The sequence below is a fragment of the Alternaria incomplexa genome (genome assembly GCF_024043165.1).
Source record: "Alternaria incomplexa strain BMP 0042 chromosome Unknown scaffold_2, whole genome shotgun sequence".
Lineage (NCBI taxonomy): Eukaryota > Fungi > Ascomycota > Dothideomycetes > Pleosporales > Pleosporaceae > Alternaria > Alternaria incomplexa.
This window is the reverse complement of record NW_026249851.1, coordinates 2,366,909-2,381,427: the sequence shown is the minus strand read 5'-3', so window position 1 is coordinate 2,381,427 and position 14,519 is coordinate 2,366,909. Positions and strand designations below refer to the sequence as shown.

General features: G+C 51.9%; 4 protein-coding genes across 4 annotated transcripts; 2 read left to right on the top strand and 2 right to left on the bottom strand.

The window, feature by feature from the left end:
* Positions 1-289: 289 nt before the first annotated feature.
* On the bottom strand, positions 290-3,651 carry J4E90_002312 (uncharacterized protein; the record flags this gene model as incomplete). Its single annotated transcript, XM_051431893.1, has 3 exons — positions 290-2,879; positions 2,935-3,500; positions 3,568-3,651. The coding sequence occupies 3 exons, from the start codon at positions 3,649-3,651 to the stop codon at positions 290-292; spliced, it is 3,240 nt and encodes a 1,079-aa protein (XP_051295027.1).
* A 670-nt stretch (positions 3,652-4,321) lies between these two features.
* Positions 4,322-4,879, top strand: J4E90_002311 (uncharacterized protein; the record flags this gene model as incomplete). Its single annotated transcript, XM_051431892.1, has 1 exon — positions 4,322-4,879. The coding sequence occupies one exon, from the start codon at positions 4,322-4,324 to the stop codon at positions 4,877-4,879; it is 558 nt and encodes a 185-aa protein (XP_051295026.1).
* A 2,625-nt stretch (positions 4,880-7,504) lies between these two features.
* On the top strand, positions 7,505-9,208 carry J4E90_002310 (uncharacterized protein; the record flags this gene model as incomplete). The annotated part of the gene is made up of 3 exons (XM_051431891.1): positions 7,505-7,847; positions 7,907-8,042; positions 8,092-9,208. 3 exons carry the CDS (start codon positions 7,505-7,507, stop codon positions 9,206-9,208), a joined length of 1,596 nt encoding a protein of 531 aa, XP_051295025.1.
* A 2,911-nt stretch (positions 9,209-12,119) lies between these two features.
* J4E90_002309 (uncharacterized protein) lies at positions 12,120-14,207 on the bottom strand (the record flags this gene model as incomplete). Its single annotated transcript, XM_051431890.1, has 1 exon — positions 12,120-14,207. The coding sequence occupies one exon, from the start codon at positions 14,205-14,207 to the stop codon at positions 12,120-12,122; it is 2,088 nt and encodes a 695-aa protein (XP_051295024.1).
* Positions 14,208-14,519: the final 312 nt, after the last annotated feature.

Genomic DNA, 14,519 nt, shown 5'->3' with positions numbered 1-14,519 from the left:
AATGCATCTTCGCAGACTACAACAACGTACGGAAAGACATGTGTGTTAACGAGTTCATGAAGCTCAAGGAGTGCTATCTGGTAATGTCTCCTCACGGCATCAAAAGCCATGACAACTAACCCCAGTTACAGAAGGCATATAAGCAGCGGTGACGGCACTTGTAACGACACATCTTCATCATAGAATCACACAGCATACGAAGGCGTTAATTGTAAACATGGAAATTTTGATTTCATTTCATCAACGAGTCATGCGCGCCACTATACTATCGAACCACTCCAGGAAGCTACTATAGCTTGATCAACCGCAACATGAAAGTCGCCTTGTGGAGCTCTTGCTCTTCTTCTGCAATAACCTTCTCGTTACTGTTCTCCGGGATCTTGCCCTCAACCTCAGTGATGACGTGCTTGTCCACAGGTCTTCGCAAAGCCTTCTCGAACAATGGGCCCTGGTTCTCAAACGCCTGCTCCAGTCCTACACTTTCCGGATCGCTCAGCACTCGGTACTCCATGCCTACGTCGTCGGTTGGCACCAGTCCGGCCTTCTTGCGCAGGTCTTGTACACGGCGGATGACCTCACGAGCGAGGCCTTCTTGCTCGAGCTCTGGATATGAGGCGACGTCGAGGAGAATGAGGACATCGTTGTCTGTGTTGAACTCCTGGTCCTTGTTGCTAGAGTCCTTTGCGAGACCGCGCTTGACCATCAGATCCTCAGCCTCAAGCTTGATTCCGTCCACGACGATCTCGCCATTCTTCAGGTAGTCCTTGATGTCTTGGCTCTTGAGGTTTGGTAGCGCCTTCTTGACCTTGATGGCGTCCTTCTTCAGCTTCTTGCCAAGGACTGAGAAGTCGGCCGTTGCTGAGTACTGGACACTGTACTTCTCCTCATCGCTAGACAGCACAATCTCGCGGACGTTCAGCTCCTCCAGGATGTAGTTCTCCAACGACTTAATGTCGTCAAGGTATTGTTGTTCTGGGTGGATGACCACCAGCGTCTTCAGCGGAATCTTCAAACCCTTGTTGGCACGGTCACGGCAGATACGGCCAAGCTCAATGACTGACTGCATGCGCTTGACTTGGCGCTCGACACCCTCGTCAAACAGCTCCTCGCGCACTTCTGGGAAAGGAAGGAAGTGGATACTTCGGTTATCTTCCGCGTGCAGTTCCTTGGGGATGTGAGGTAGTAACCGCAGGTAGATGTTGTCTGTGATGAATGGTGTGAAGGGTGCGAGACCGCGGCAGAGTGTGTAGAGAACTTCGAAGAGGGTGTTGAGGGCGTGTTTGGTGTCCTCCAGACCGTGCTCACCCTTTAACCGGCGACGGTTGAAGCGAATGTACCAGTTTGTTGTGTTGTCAATGAGCTCCAATAACCGCGGAACCACGGTGTACAGCCTGTACGCAGCCATCTCCTCATTCACGAACTTTAGCAGCGACTGGGTTGACGCAAGGATCCATCGATCGAGCACGTTCTTGTTGCTCTTTCCAGCCGCTGGGTCGAATACGAAGTCCAGACTCTCGACCTTCTTCAGCAGCGATACTTGTTGTTCGAAGAACTGGTAGCTGTTCCAGAGAGGTAGAAGAACCTTGGAAACGATCTCCTTGACACCTGCTTCCTTGAATCGAAGTGTCTCGGCACGAACGACGGGAGAATTGATGAGGTATAACCGCAGCGCATCAGAACCATAGTTGGTCATGATCAGGTTGGGGTCAGGGTAGTTCTTGAGACGTTTTGACATCTTTTTGCCATCTTCTGCAAGCACGATACCGTTGACGACGCAGTTCTTGAAAGGAAGCTTGCCGAAGAGATGTGTTCCAAGGACGGTGAGTGTGTAGAACCAGCCACGAGTTTGGTCGAGACCTTCGGCAATGAAGTCACCAGGGAAGGACTTCTCGAATTGCTCCACGTTCTCGAATGGGTAATGCGCACTGGCGTAGGGCATGGAACCAGACTCGAACCAGCAGTCAAAGACCTCGTCGGTTCTCCGGAGCACACCTTTGCCGTCTTTGCTGGGAATGGTGATGTGGTCGATCTTATCCCGGTGAATATCCGTTAGCTCGCCCTCATATCCGCTGAGCTTCTTCAGCTCCTCCACGCTACCAATGCAGACCACCTCTTTGCCGTCATCGCTGACCCATATCGGAAGTGGCGTACCCCAGAAACGGTTTCGTGAAACAGCCCAGTCGGGTGAGTTGGTGATCCAGTTGGCGAAGCGCTTCTCCTTGACGAAGGAAGGAACCCAGTGCGAACCAGCAATGTTCTCCAGCATTTGCGGCACAATATCCTGAATCTTGATGAACCATGAGGGGACCGTTCGGTAGATCAAGGGTGTGTCAGACCTCCAGCAGAAGGGATAGCTATGGAGAAGTTGTGAGTCTACGATCAAGCGACCGGTTCCTTTCAGATGCTTGATGATGCCCTTATCTGCTGCCTTGACGTGTTGGCCCTCGAAGTCGCGGACGACCGCGGTGAAACGACCCTGATCATCGACTGGGTTGGGTGGCGGTCGGGTGTCAGAGATGACACCGTGGGCCTTTGCAACGCGGTAATCGTCCTCTCCGTATGCGGGGGCCTGATGAACGATACCCACACCACTGTCTGCTGTGACGTAGGTGTCGTTCGCCACCTTGAAGCCGTAGTCCTTGAACTCGTCGTAAAGGTAGTCGAACAGGGGCTCGTACTTCCAGCCCAGCATGTCCTTACCCTTTAGCTTCTCCACGACCTTGAACTTGGCCTTCTTCGGGTCCTTGTATAGTGTGCGTAGCAGGGCTTCGAGCAGGATGTAGTGTTTGCCGGACGCTTCGTCGAGGATCTTGACGTATTCGAAATCGGGATGCGCGCAGAGACCGGTGTTGGATGGGAGTGTCCATGGCGTGGTGGTCCTGTTCGAGCTGGTCAGCGCACGCCAGTAGCACTGGGTTGGAGTAAGTAGCTTACCATGCCAACAAACACGTGTTTGGGTCGTCGAGCAGCGGGAAAGTGACGACTACTGCTGGGTCCTGAACGTCCTTGTAGTTTTGTGAGGCCTCGAAGTTGCTGAGAGGCGTCGCCAACGCTGTGCTGTAGGGCATGACCTTGTAACCACGGTATACGGCACCCTTGTCGAAGAGACGCTTGAAGACCCACCACTCCGACTCCATGAAACTGGTGTCCATAGTCTTGTAGTCGTTGTCGAAGTCGATCCAGCGACCCAGACGGTCGATAGTCGCCCTCCATTCAGTCGCATATCGCATGACAATCGCGCGGCACTTCTTGTTGTACTCGGCGATTCCGATTTCGCGTACAGCGTCGCGTCCCGACATGCCCAATTCCTTGTCGATCTCGTACTCAATGGGCACACCATGAGTATCCCAGCCGAACCGTCGCTCGACATAGCGGCCCTTCATGGACCAGTAGCGTGGGATAATATCTTTGATAGTCGAGGCCAGGAGATGGCCATAATGCGGCATTCCTGTCGCGAAAGGCGGCCCATCGTAGAAAGTGTATGGTTGCTTTCCTTTCGACTATGGCGAGTTAGCAAGTGTCAACCACACGTGCTTGGGTTCACTAGGCTGTAGCATAGTCACGTACTAGCTCGACTTGTCTCTGGAAGGCGTCAATCTCCTTCCAGCGCGCGAGGATGCGTTCCTCCTCGCTCGGAAAGTTCATAGACATGGTGGCGGCGTGAGTATGCTGAGACAGAGCCGTGGCGGGGAATCTTTTTCTAGAGCCTAGAGTTGACTCCTCCGATCCCCGCCATTAGCGTGACTCAGCCGCTTATCGATAGCACCCCGCCATACCTAGGCATCGACGACGAATGACTCCTGCAACTAACAACATCTCCTGGTCATAGCGAAGTTTCCTCACTACACAGATATCTTGTCATCAAGTGAACTGTATCAACTAATCCAATTTATTCATGCAACTGCCAGTAGAGCTATTCATCGTAACTGGAAACGTCGGAGCACACTCGCCATGAAACGTCGCATACCTACATCTTCGTTGCGGCTCTGCGGCAACTGAGAAGGGTTGAAACATTGACAGGTCTAGCCGATTACGATGAAGACTCCAAGCTGATGTGGCAGCTATCACCTCTCACTTTTGTCTGGGCATTCTTATCACCTACTTCCGATCGACAATGCGTTTTCTCGTATTCCTTAGCATTTCATTATTTGCGATCTTCGTAGCCTCAAGGGACTCGCCAAACAATCCATCTACCCAATCTCTGCGAGGCAGCGACACCATCATTAGCCCCAGAGATGCCGACATTGACAAGACATGTAGACGCTTACATACGTTGACACAGCTCAACAAGATCGCACATAACGAGACCCTCATGAACACGATGATCATGCGCGACAAGTTCGCCCAACAACGCATCGACTGGATCAAGAGCAACAGTGGCGACATCACTGCCAAACTCGACGAGCTGACTTCCAACTCAACTCTCACTGCCGAATGCGACATCATCAGTGCGCAGCGCGAGACAGCTCTTCAATGCAAGGCATTGCAGACATTGGAAAGGCTGGCAAATTCGACGAACGGGCAGACTGATTTCAATGGAGGACCTGGTACGGACTTTCTCAGCGACGAGCAGAAACAGAAGTTACAACAAAAGTTCGAGAAAGCGGAACTCAAACTGCAGCAACTCAGGAGTAATGCTACATTGGTGGGCCTCTGCGGAGACGATGTTGTGTTCCAGCAGAATGGCGCTATTGGAAGTCGTCAGTTGTTTTTGTACAATGCGAGATGGGAATGTGCTGACTTACATACAGAAGTGATTGACAACAGCGGCGCCATCAGCATGACGAAGAAAAGTGATGCAAGCAGTCATGTGCGCCAACTGGGAAATGCTCCATCGCTGATGGCTTTCATGGCTTTAACGACAGTGTCGATGCTGTAGTACTCCCTACCTCTATGTTGGAAACAATAGCCGGATAAATCGCGTCACTTTGTCGCTTTTCGCGGTTACATGCATGAAGGATTGGGGCACGTGGCGGGGGTGCTCGACGATGTGCATTTTGTGGCGTAGTTGTAAAGATGTGCGAACTCAATTCCAAGTCATGGTCATCTCATCAATTTTTACCATGGTCAATGCGATTCTTTGTGGCACAGCTCAACCTTGCATAATAGGAACGACAGAGCATCTTTACCGGACATGTCGACGACAATGACGAGCAATACCGATCGCGCATCTATGCATGAGAAACCCGTGCGTTGTACGTCACAAGGGATACCCTTATTTGTGCCGACGATAACTACACCGCGTCTTCGATCAAAACGCCCCGTTTCTGTGCTGGTTACCCCATCCAACCACTCTTTCGGGCTTGACTCCCGTCTTCTGAGGTGCTATCAAGACACCCGGTGGTATGGCGACATTCGACTTCGGCCACCCACCCCCGGGCCTTAACCTCAGCGAGTCCCGGACAGTTGGGAACAGCGTTGTCGCAATCATCTTATTTGTTCTTTCGGGTGTGTTTGTCGCACTGAGGCTGTTTACTCGTCTGAAGTTGAAACAGGAACAGCTGGGGTGTGATGACTACTTAATCATTGCTGGACTGGCATTGAACGCGGGGAATCTGGCGTGCTGTATCGTTGGTTGGTGGCCAGTTGCTGGGCAAAGTCTTGATCTTACTAACTCAATGAAAAGGTGGTTTCTATGGCTTGGGCAGACACATCTGGGCTCTAGGGCCAGAACAAATGCGACATATAACTATCGTGCGCTTACATGCCTGGGTATACTCTTGCGGGACTGACGTTTGACAGATCACCTTCGCATACGTATTTGTCTACGCGTGGAGTGTCTGTGTCATCAAACTCTCCATCCTCGCTTTGTATCGACGTATCTTCGGTATAAACTGGCTTGGTTGGTTCTGTGTTGGCATGACCGCAGCCTATTTGATCACTAACCATGTCGTTCTGCCATTGTACACTCGACCGTTGAGCTTCTACTGGGATCAATGGAATGGGGCTCACGGAGAGATTCTCGTCGATGAGGCAAAGGTGCGCCGCAGGTACCCCCCATTCCGAATGAAGCTGTCTGCTTACACGATCGCAGTTCTACCTTGGAGCTGGGATCTTCAATCTCTTCGGCGATGTGTGTATACTTTGTATACCCATATCCAACGTTGTCAAATTGCAGATGAAAAGAATGGAGAAAGTGGCGATCTGCTTTATCTTCCTGCTCGGCAGCTTGTAAGCACTCCGAAGTAAGGAAACCGTATTGTCTCTAAGCATCGTAGTGTGTGCTTCGCCTCGCTTTATCGTATCATCACGATCGTCCGATTGATGGCCTCGCCAGACGTCAGCTGGAAAAAGAGCGATGTCTTCATATGGTCGTCCGTCGAGCCATCGATTGGCATCATCTCTGGATGTCTTCCAACGCTCCACCCCCTTTTGATTCGTATAACGCGCTGTTTGGCAGGTGCACTCGGTGTTACACCGAGCCATACTCCGGAGCAGGAGGGCCCTGAGAGTCGCGAGATTGGGTCGAGGACGATCAACGCTTGGACAGAACGCTGGGGTAGAACTCGGCCAGCCGAAGAAGACTTGTGCTTGACTACGACAACAGTGTGCGGATCTGCTAATGAAAATGATGGGATCACCTGGCAAGACTTCATCCAGGGACGCCATGAAGAGAGGAGGATTACTATGACGCATGAGTTTGCGATAGACGAGAGCATACGGAGTCGCAATAGCTCAAGATGAGACTAAGCCTTTGCACGTTGCTATGAGATGAGCTTTGAAGCATGTCAGAGATCACCATTGGCAGCTGAAGCGACGAGCACGTTCGTTGGAGAACTTCAGGCGCGAGGTAGAAGGGAAGGCGGCCGTGTTGGCGGTAATTGAGTAGGGCGCGCCGCTGCAGATACTCGGTATGGAGGGCGAGAAGGGTCGACTTCAACAGACATCATCCGAAGTTTCTGGGATGATGCAGGTGTCTGAGTTGTCGACTTCGGAAGTCCGTCGCACTTGTCGGATGCATGCAAGCTAGCGCGGAAGGGCATCCAGGTCACATGTCTCCCCCAGGGCTCGGCGCGACCGCCGAAACCCCGCAATACTACTTCGTCTCTTCTTCCTCCACTGAACTGACACCTGCGCACGATTTATCCGTCAAATATGCACAATGACTGTGAGGCGTCCGGACATAAGCCCCCAATCTGTTTCCTGGCCGGTGCCAGGTGTGACACGGCGTACATGCCTTGAGTTTGCGATGCCACCTGGGCAGATTCTTGGCCATACCACCCGAGAAGGAACTCTAATAGTAGATCCACGACTCATTGTCCCATTGACATTGCGGTCGGCCCGTATGCTACGATTGCAAGAGAATTAAGAAGATCGAGGTGGATCATTCACTTCTACAATCATTGAAGAATGTCGGGATAGGGTGCCGGTCTCCGCATTTCGCACCCCGCATCTTGCTGGACGTGGCTTGTCAAGTCTACTGTGCTATTTGCACTGAGTATAAAGAGTGCTTGTCGCTAAAACCCCATGATGATCGGTTGCCAAGTCTTTCTTCCCCGTCGATATGTTTCCTACATCACTGGTGTTGCTTGTCTCGCACTTCGCGCTGACTGGATTTGCCGCTGCTTCATCTGAATTTGGGAAGAGGTGTCTCGCATTCGAGCCCGAGTTACACGTCAAAGGCGCAACCCGCAATGTTCTCCAACATGTTCCGGCAGGGACCAATTTGACGTTTCCTGACAACGACGCGACTTGCGGACGTGCTAGCCAGGTCGTCTCAGTAGATCTTTGTCGTATAACACTAGAGATCAAGACAACCAGAACATCGAAGATATCTTTCGAAGCATGGTTCCCGGAGGACTGGTCCGGTCGCTTCCTGGCAACAGGGAATGGAGGCATTGATGGCTGTAAGTGTTGATGGATAGGATGGCGTGTCAAGCGCAGCGAGTGCTGACTTTGACCACAGGCATCAAATTCGAGGATATCGCATATGGAGCGTCAAATGGCTTCGCTAGCGTTGGCGCAAATAATGGTCATAACGGTACTACAGGAGTAGCCTACCTCAATAATCCCGAGATGGTAGTTGACTTTGCCTGGCGATCGTAAGAATGTCTCTACTACTCACGGCGCATATACTCACCGGCAATATAGTCTTCACCTAAGCGTCGAAACGGGCAAAGCATTGGCCAAGGAGTTTTATGGAAAGTGCCATACCAAATCTTACTACCTGGGCTGTTCTCTCGGTGGACGCCAGGGCATCAAGAGCGCAGAGAAATTCCCGAATGACTTCGATGGCATCGTTGCCGGCGCTCCAGGCGTCGATTTCAACAACCTTATCTCCTGGCGCGCCCACTTCTACACCATCACCGGCCTCATCAAAGGTTCAGACTTCATCTCGAAGGCAGCATGGCAGACTTGGATCCACGACGAGGTGCTACGCCAATGCGATACCATCGACAAAGTCAAAGACGGCATCATCGAGGACCCGACCCTATGCAAGTTCGATCCTACAACCCTACTCTGCGGTCACAACATCACAAACACAACCAACTGCCTAAACTACAACCAAGTGCAACAACTCCAGAAAATCTTCAGCGACTACCGTTTCCCAAATGGCGAACTAATTTACCCGGCCATGCAACCCGGCAGCGAAATCAACGCCGTCGACAAACTCTACGCCGGCGCCCCCTTCGCCTACTCAGACGACTGGTTCAAATACGTCGTCTACAACGACCCAACGTGGAACGCATCGGAATACGGCTATGATGACGCGCAAGCAGCACAAGATCTCAACCCAGGCGACATCCGCACCTACCCTGCTTCTTTGCCTGGCTTCAAGGAAAGCGGCGGGAAGTTACTCATGTACCACGGCCAGCAGGATAACCAGATAACTTCTTTCAATACGAACAGGTTCTACGAGCATCTCCGTGGTAACAACACGTACGCGGAGATGGATGAATGGACGCGTTTCTTTCGTGTCTCCGGTATGTTTCATTGCAGTACAGGACCAGGGGCGTGGGTGTTGGGTCAGGGTGGGAATGCGGCGCAGGCTGGTATCCCATTCGATGCGCAACACAATGTTCTTGCGGCGATGGTGGATTGGGTGGAGAAGGGCGCTGCACCGGAGTTTATTGAGGGCACGAAGTTTGTGAATGATACTGTAAAGAGTGGAGTCGACTTTGCGAGGAGGCATTGCAAGTACCCGGCGAGGAATACGTTTGATGGGGGTGATTATAAGAGGCCTAAGAGTTGGAAATGCAGAGTATAAGAGCGGAGAGTGGTACTTGCTGTCTACTTTTCTATCGGCTATTTACGCATGCTTGATGTCTGGGACTGGAAGCAGTAGAAGCTTTTTCAGTAAAAGTGGGACTACGGCCACCATATGAGTATAGATTACCGGATGAAGATGGAACGGTAGTCTGTGACAGCGCTTTTCCACAATCTCTGCGAGATCGAGAGGTGTCCGCGCCAATCATAACACAAGTCTGTCGCCGTCAACAACTCAGAATGTGAGTTTAAACGATCAAAATTGTGGCGGCGAATGTCAGCTTGATGATTCAAACCGAAACGAGGGCTAGGAAACCTGACAATACCGACTCTTTCGTAGAGCTCACCATGTGTAGTAAGCACCATGAGCAAAAGTTCATGTTCAATGTGGCTGATCAAAGCACCCACGAGCCTCTGCGATTTGTATAAATCAGGATTTGCATCCCAACTGACCTCAAACATGTATTTGTAGTCCGAACCAATTTGTATCGCTACCCGACTTGTGTCTCCACTGTAGCATAAGTATAAGCGGACTGTCTCCATCTTAAGTTCGAGGATTGGTGGTTCGGTGTCGATGCCATAACCTTGTCCTAAGTTGTGATCGGATATCCTAGAGGTCGAATTTGGTGAATGCAATATGGCTTGGCAAGCGTCGGTGAGGATTACCGAAGGCTTCCCATTGGCGTGTTCCCGGTGCCATTTGATAGGCCCTGCCCACCCCAGGGAGGACCAACTGGGAAAACCCGGTCGGCGTCGATATATATGGTCATGATACCACGAAAATGCCACTTTGATATGCCGCTTGGTCTTGGAGATTCTGCTTTGTGACAGTGTTCGATCGGTCTCTGGTAAACTATATGAAGGCCCTCTGATATCTCTTTCCCTGCTCGGGGTGATGGCTTGTCCACTCGAAGTTACAGCCGAAAAAGGTATTTCGGTATGAGGACGAATCCCAGGAAGCTTAGCCGGTAGAGCTGAGGCACAGTTGCTCGGACCTTCGAAGGTGTATGAGAAAGGCACGCCATGGACATGGTGAGCATTTTCCCTTCTCAGAGGTGCTAGCGCGCCTGCAATGGCGTCCAAAGCATCGGTATCGTAACTTAAATCCCGATTGCTGTACGCCTCTAGATAACCAGCGGCCTGGTCTATCATCGTCTCATCAAGCCTCGAATCCCTTGTCATGACGCATTGAGGTAGCCATTGTTGAGCCCAATAAGTGTCTTGTTCTCTTTCTCTAATTTTTGGAACCCATGAAATGCTAGATAATGCTATTTCATATCTCATTCCACTGTTGCACACGAAGATTGTTTGATGTTCGGTGAAGATCAAGCGTCGCCGTGAGCGATGGAACTCCTGGAAGGTCCATGCGCGCGATGCCCATTTCGACTCGGATACCTCTGCTAACTGAACAAGACGTGGCAGAGGCTTCACCCAGACGTCTCCAACTCTTCTAGCTTTCGGTACAAGTCGTGCTGTTGAGAGAACACCAGGTAAACCAAAGCTAGGATCTATTCCCGCTGCAGCAACCAGAGTGATTTGTGCTGCAGCGTAGATGTCACCCATCTGCATCACTTGCGTGTGCTTATCTGTACGATCGGATTGGTTGATGCACTATGTTCGTTAGTGCTGTCGAAGCCAGCCAGCAAACGACAGTCGTCGTGACATACGTATCTGTCAATCCAGAGGTAATTGTACCCTAGCTTTTGGGTAAGATAGATACTATCAGCAATGGTCTTTGGAGGATTTTGCAGCTCGTCGGGTTCACTTCTGTGTTGGCCCCAGACATAGGACAACGCTACATAGCAACATCCCACAGGCGCTGGAACGACAATTCCCTGATAACAGTCGATCACACGCAGCTGTTGCAGCTCACCGATCATGTTCCCCGCACAATCAGAGTAGTGCCTCGTGTCGCAGTCATTGATCCACGCTTTGACTTGGTCAATATCGATGTTGCTTGTTTGAGAGTAACGCTGCTCGGTCGATGCATCTCTGGGTTCGAAATTGGTGACTACGAGATGTGGTGCCGTCCCGTAAGCGCCCATTGAATCCTGGAGACATAGCATACGCGTCTCATGGGATGGGCCCATTGTAGGTAATGCAGACGTTGCAAGCTGACTGAAACCTGGGTATATGTATCGATTTAAACGGTAGTGTCTGTCCCAGGAGAGCTTCTGCACTTCGAAAACTGTTGCAAATACGTCGCAAATACGACAGGTTGACTTTTGCGACAGGATCCAGTTTGTCGATATTTCAGGCCAATACATACCCGTGTCCGTCGGATCTTTTAGAATGGTTGTCCAGGGTATGAGACGACATGGACCACAAATCTCGAGATCGTGGTAAATGTCGTCACTGCGACCCGAGGTCCTCATCGATCGTGGCACTCCATGTCCACCATTGTAATCCATACCCCCCTGAAATCACCCGAACTTGAGGCGTGGCCAGAGAAGTACAGCTAGAGAAGCACGGTCAGAGAAGAAGGCAGGAAGAGGTGCCGGTCATCTGTCGAGAAGGTGCATACGTCGCTTTAGTCGATTGGTTGCCTCAGGCCCACAGCGAGTCTAGGCAGCTACATCAGGCTGAAGCCAAGGAAAGCGCGACCGGTGAACCACGCGAGATACACCAGGCTAACCAATCGCCACTACGTTTGAGATACTTGAACTCATTGTATGTGCCATGGCATCAACATTTGGAAGGCACCCACCCTAAAAGATAACAGCATGTCCTATTAAATATACGTCAAGCGCCACAGCGCAGAACAGAATGTCTAAAGCTATGCAACCCATAAAGCCTGTATACTCGTACACCCGCCCCAAATCCATCATCTATCCCAAAACCAAAGAAATACGCCATCGCAATGCCCATCTAGCCCCAAATCATCCTCAACACTGATATCCTAAAACAAACGTCTACAACCTCACTCTCCCCTCATCACCCCTGCCTCCAAACAAGCTCAAGAACCCACTTCCGCGCTCCCCCTCGCCCCTATCTAACTGCCTTCTACTACGTCCAGCCTCAACCTCATCGTCATCGCCACCCAGCCACTTCGGCCGCGGGAAAGAAAAGTCATTTGTCTCGAATGTATTCTTGACTCTTGACGCGAAGTTTTCGAAAAAATTGCCTTCGTCTTCTTCGTCGTTGAGTTGTGGGCGGCGGCGGTCGGGGCGTGTTGTGCTTGGGCCACCGTTCGCTGCAGCTGCAGTGGATGTGGGAAGGGTGGAGGATGGCGACGGTGCAGGGTTATCGGTGTAACGTTCGTTTGGCGGGCTGGTAGTACTGCGTTGGGAAAGACCTAGAACGTTTCCACTTGCGCCCTGGATTTCACGCTCGATCAATGCGCGGCCTTCGCGCCACGAGCCGGTGCCAGCGTAGTTTCCTGCTGAGTCCTCTTCATCGTCGAGGAGGTCTCCAAAACCACAGATGTTCTTTACTTTGCCGTAGAGGCCGAAGGCTGTGGCGAAGACGGGGACGAGGATGAAGATGGGGAAGAAGGCGCTGAAGCCTTCGCCGAGGGGTGTGAGGACGATGAGGCGGCCGAGGAATTTGTAGAACATGGTGCCTTTCCAGATGTTTTTGTCGGTCATGGTGAGGAAGTTGTAGCTCAACGGGACCGTCAACTTGGCGACTTGGAGACCGTACCAGGTCGCAGACTCTTGGTATGTGTTTCTTCGTACGAGCGCTCGATTGCCCCAGATCTTAACCTCGGTGAGACTGTAGAATGCGCAAATGCACATGTAGCACAGCCAGGCGGCGGCAATAATCTGGCTGTTGAATCCAACCGAAGACCGGCCGTTGTCGTGGCGATGTACGACTGTCCACCCGATAATAGATAGTTTAGGCCCGCCGAAGTCCTGGGCTTCGCGTACGCATTCTGACCAGACAATGGAGATGGAGGCGAGGATCGTGATGGCCCAAGAGACGTAGGCCAGAGCAGGGATAACATGGACGTGTAGGTAGTAGCGCGTGAGTGGTGTGAGGATAGTCATGCGATCGAACAGTCCTCTCGAGGTTGGCAACGCGGCACCTTTGAACTCGAGATGCTTGCTGGCTTTTGAGTCGAGGATAGCCTGTGTCCTGACTGCCCTCCGCACAACATGATCCCACTCGTTCTCGAACCGACACTTCGCATGGCGCGCGCGTTTCAACTTCCTCGTCAGGTCCGCCAGGTATCTTTCTGTAATGACTGGAGGCACCGTTGCCGTGCCCATGCGTCCAACGACACCCGCCCTGTTCTCCGGAAGATTGCCTTTCTCCGCCAGCTCGTCAATCCACTCTTGAAACTCGCGCGCGGTACCATTCTTCCTCTGCTTGAGCTGCACGACCTGGTATTCATACTGGTCCAACTTCTCCAGCGCCTCAGTCAACCTCTCATGGACCTTTGGCGCCGAACTCTGTATCCTCTTCAACCTCTCACTAACACTCGCGTAGCGAAACAGGCTCCTGGGGAATGCGACGAGTCCATGGCCCATAAGGTAGATACCCAGTATAAGACCCCAGGTATACGCCAGCGCCATGACCAAACTCTTGAACGTGTCCGCCTCGAAACCATTCCAGATGATCAAATAGATCGAGCCAACGATACTGCACCCAGCGACAATGAGCCAGTACCGCCCATTACTCCTCAGCGCATACTGCAACCTTGCCTTGGGCTCTCTGTACCCACTATCGCAGTACTCGCCCAGCATAGGCAGGATCGCCCACGTAAGCGCAAATGTGAGCCAGTAGATGATGCGCCATGCCTTGTACACAACCGTGTCATTCAGCCATATGCCCCTCGCGCCATCCGTTGTATCCAACCCAGCACTACTCGCGAGATCGATCGGCAGGAGCACAACAATGCTGGCCGGCAGCGCTATTGCCAAGAAGACGGGTACGACGACGTATGCGGGTGTGGTGCGGAGCGGGAGGTAGTAGCGGAGGAGCAGCAGGACGGCGCCGCATATGGAGAGGAGGGAGAGGACGAAGAAGGCGGTTGAGCCGGCCGCTGAGGACGTCATCGTGGTGTGTGGTACGGGGTGCGCATAGAAAAGGCCGAGGTTGTGGCGGTGATGGCGGATTATGGCTATGTGTGATGACAGTGAAATGAAGTCTGGGTGCCTGTGTGGCTGGCCCAAAGATAGTTTGACAGTTGTCGCGACGGACGGCGTGGAAGCGTCGGAACGCTGCTCAATCTCGGAATGCGGAAGGTGCGCGACCCGGTCTGATTTCTGTTACGTTCTATTTTTCCATCTTTTCATCTAGAACTCCATGATTACGTTCACTGCGATTCTCATAGCTATGCACTTGGCACTATGGTCTAAACATGCGTA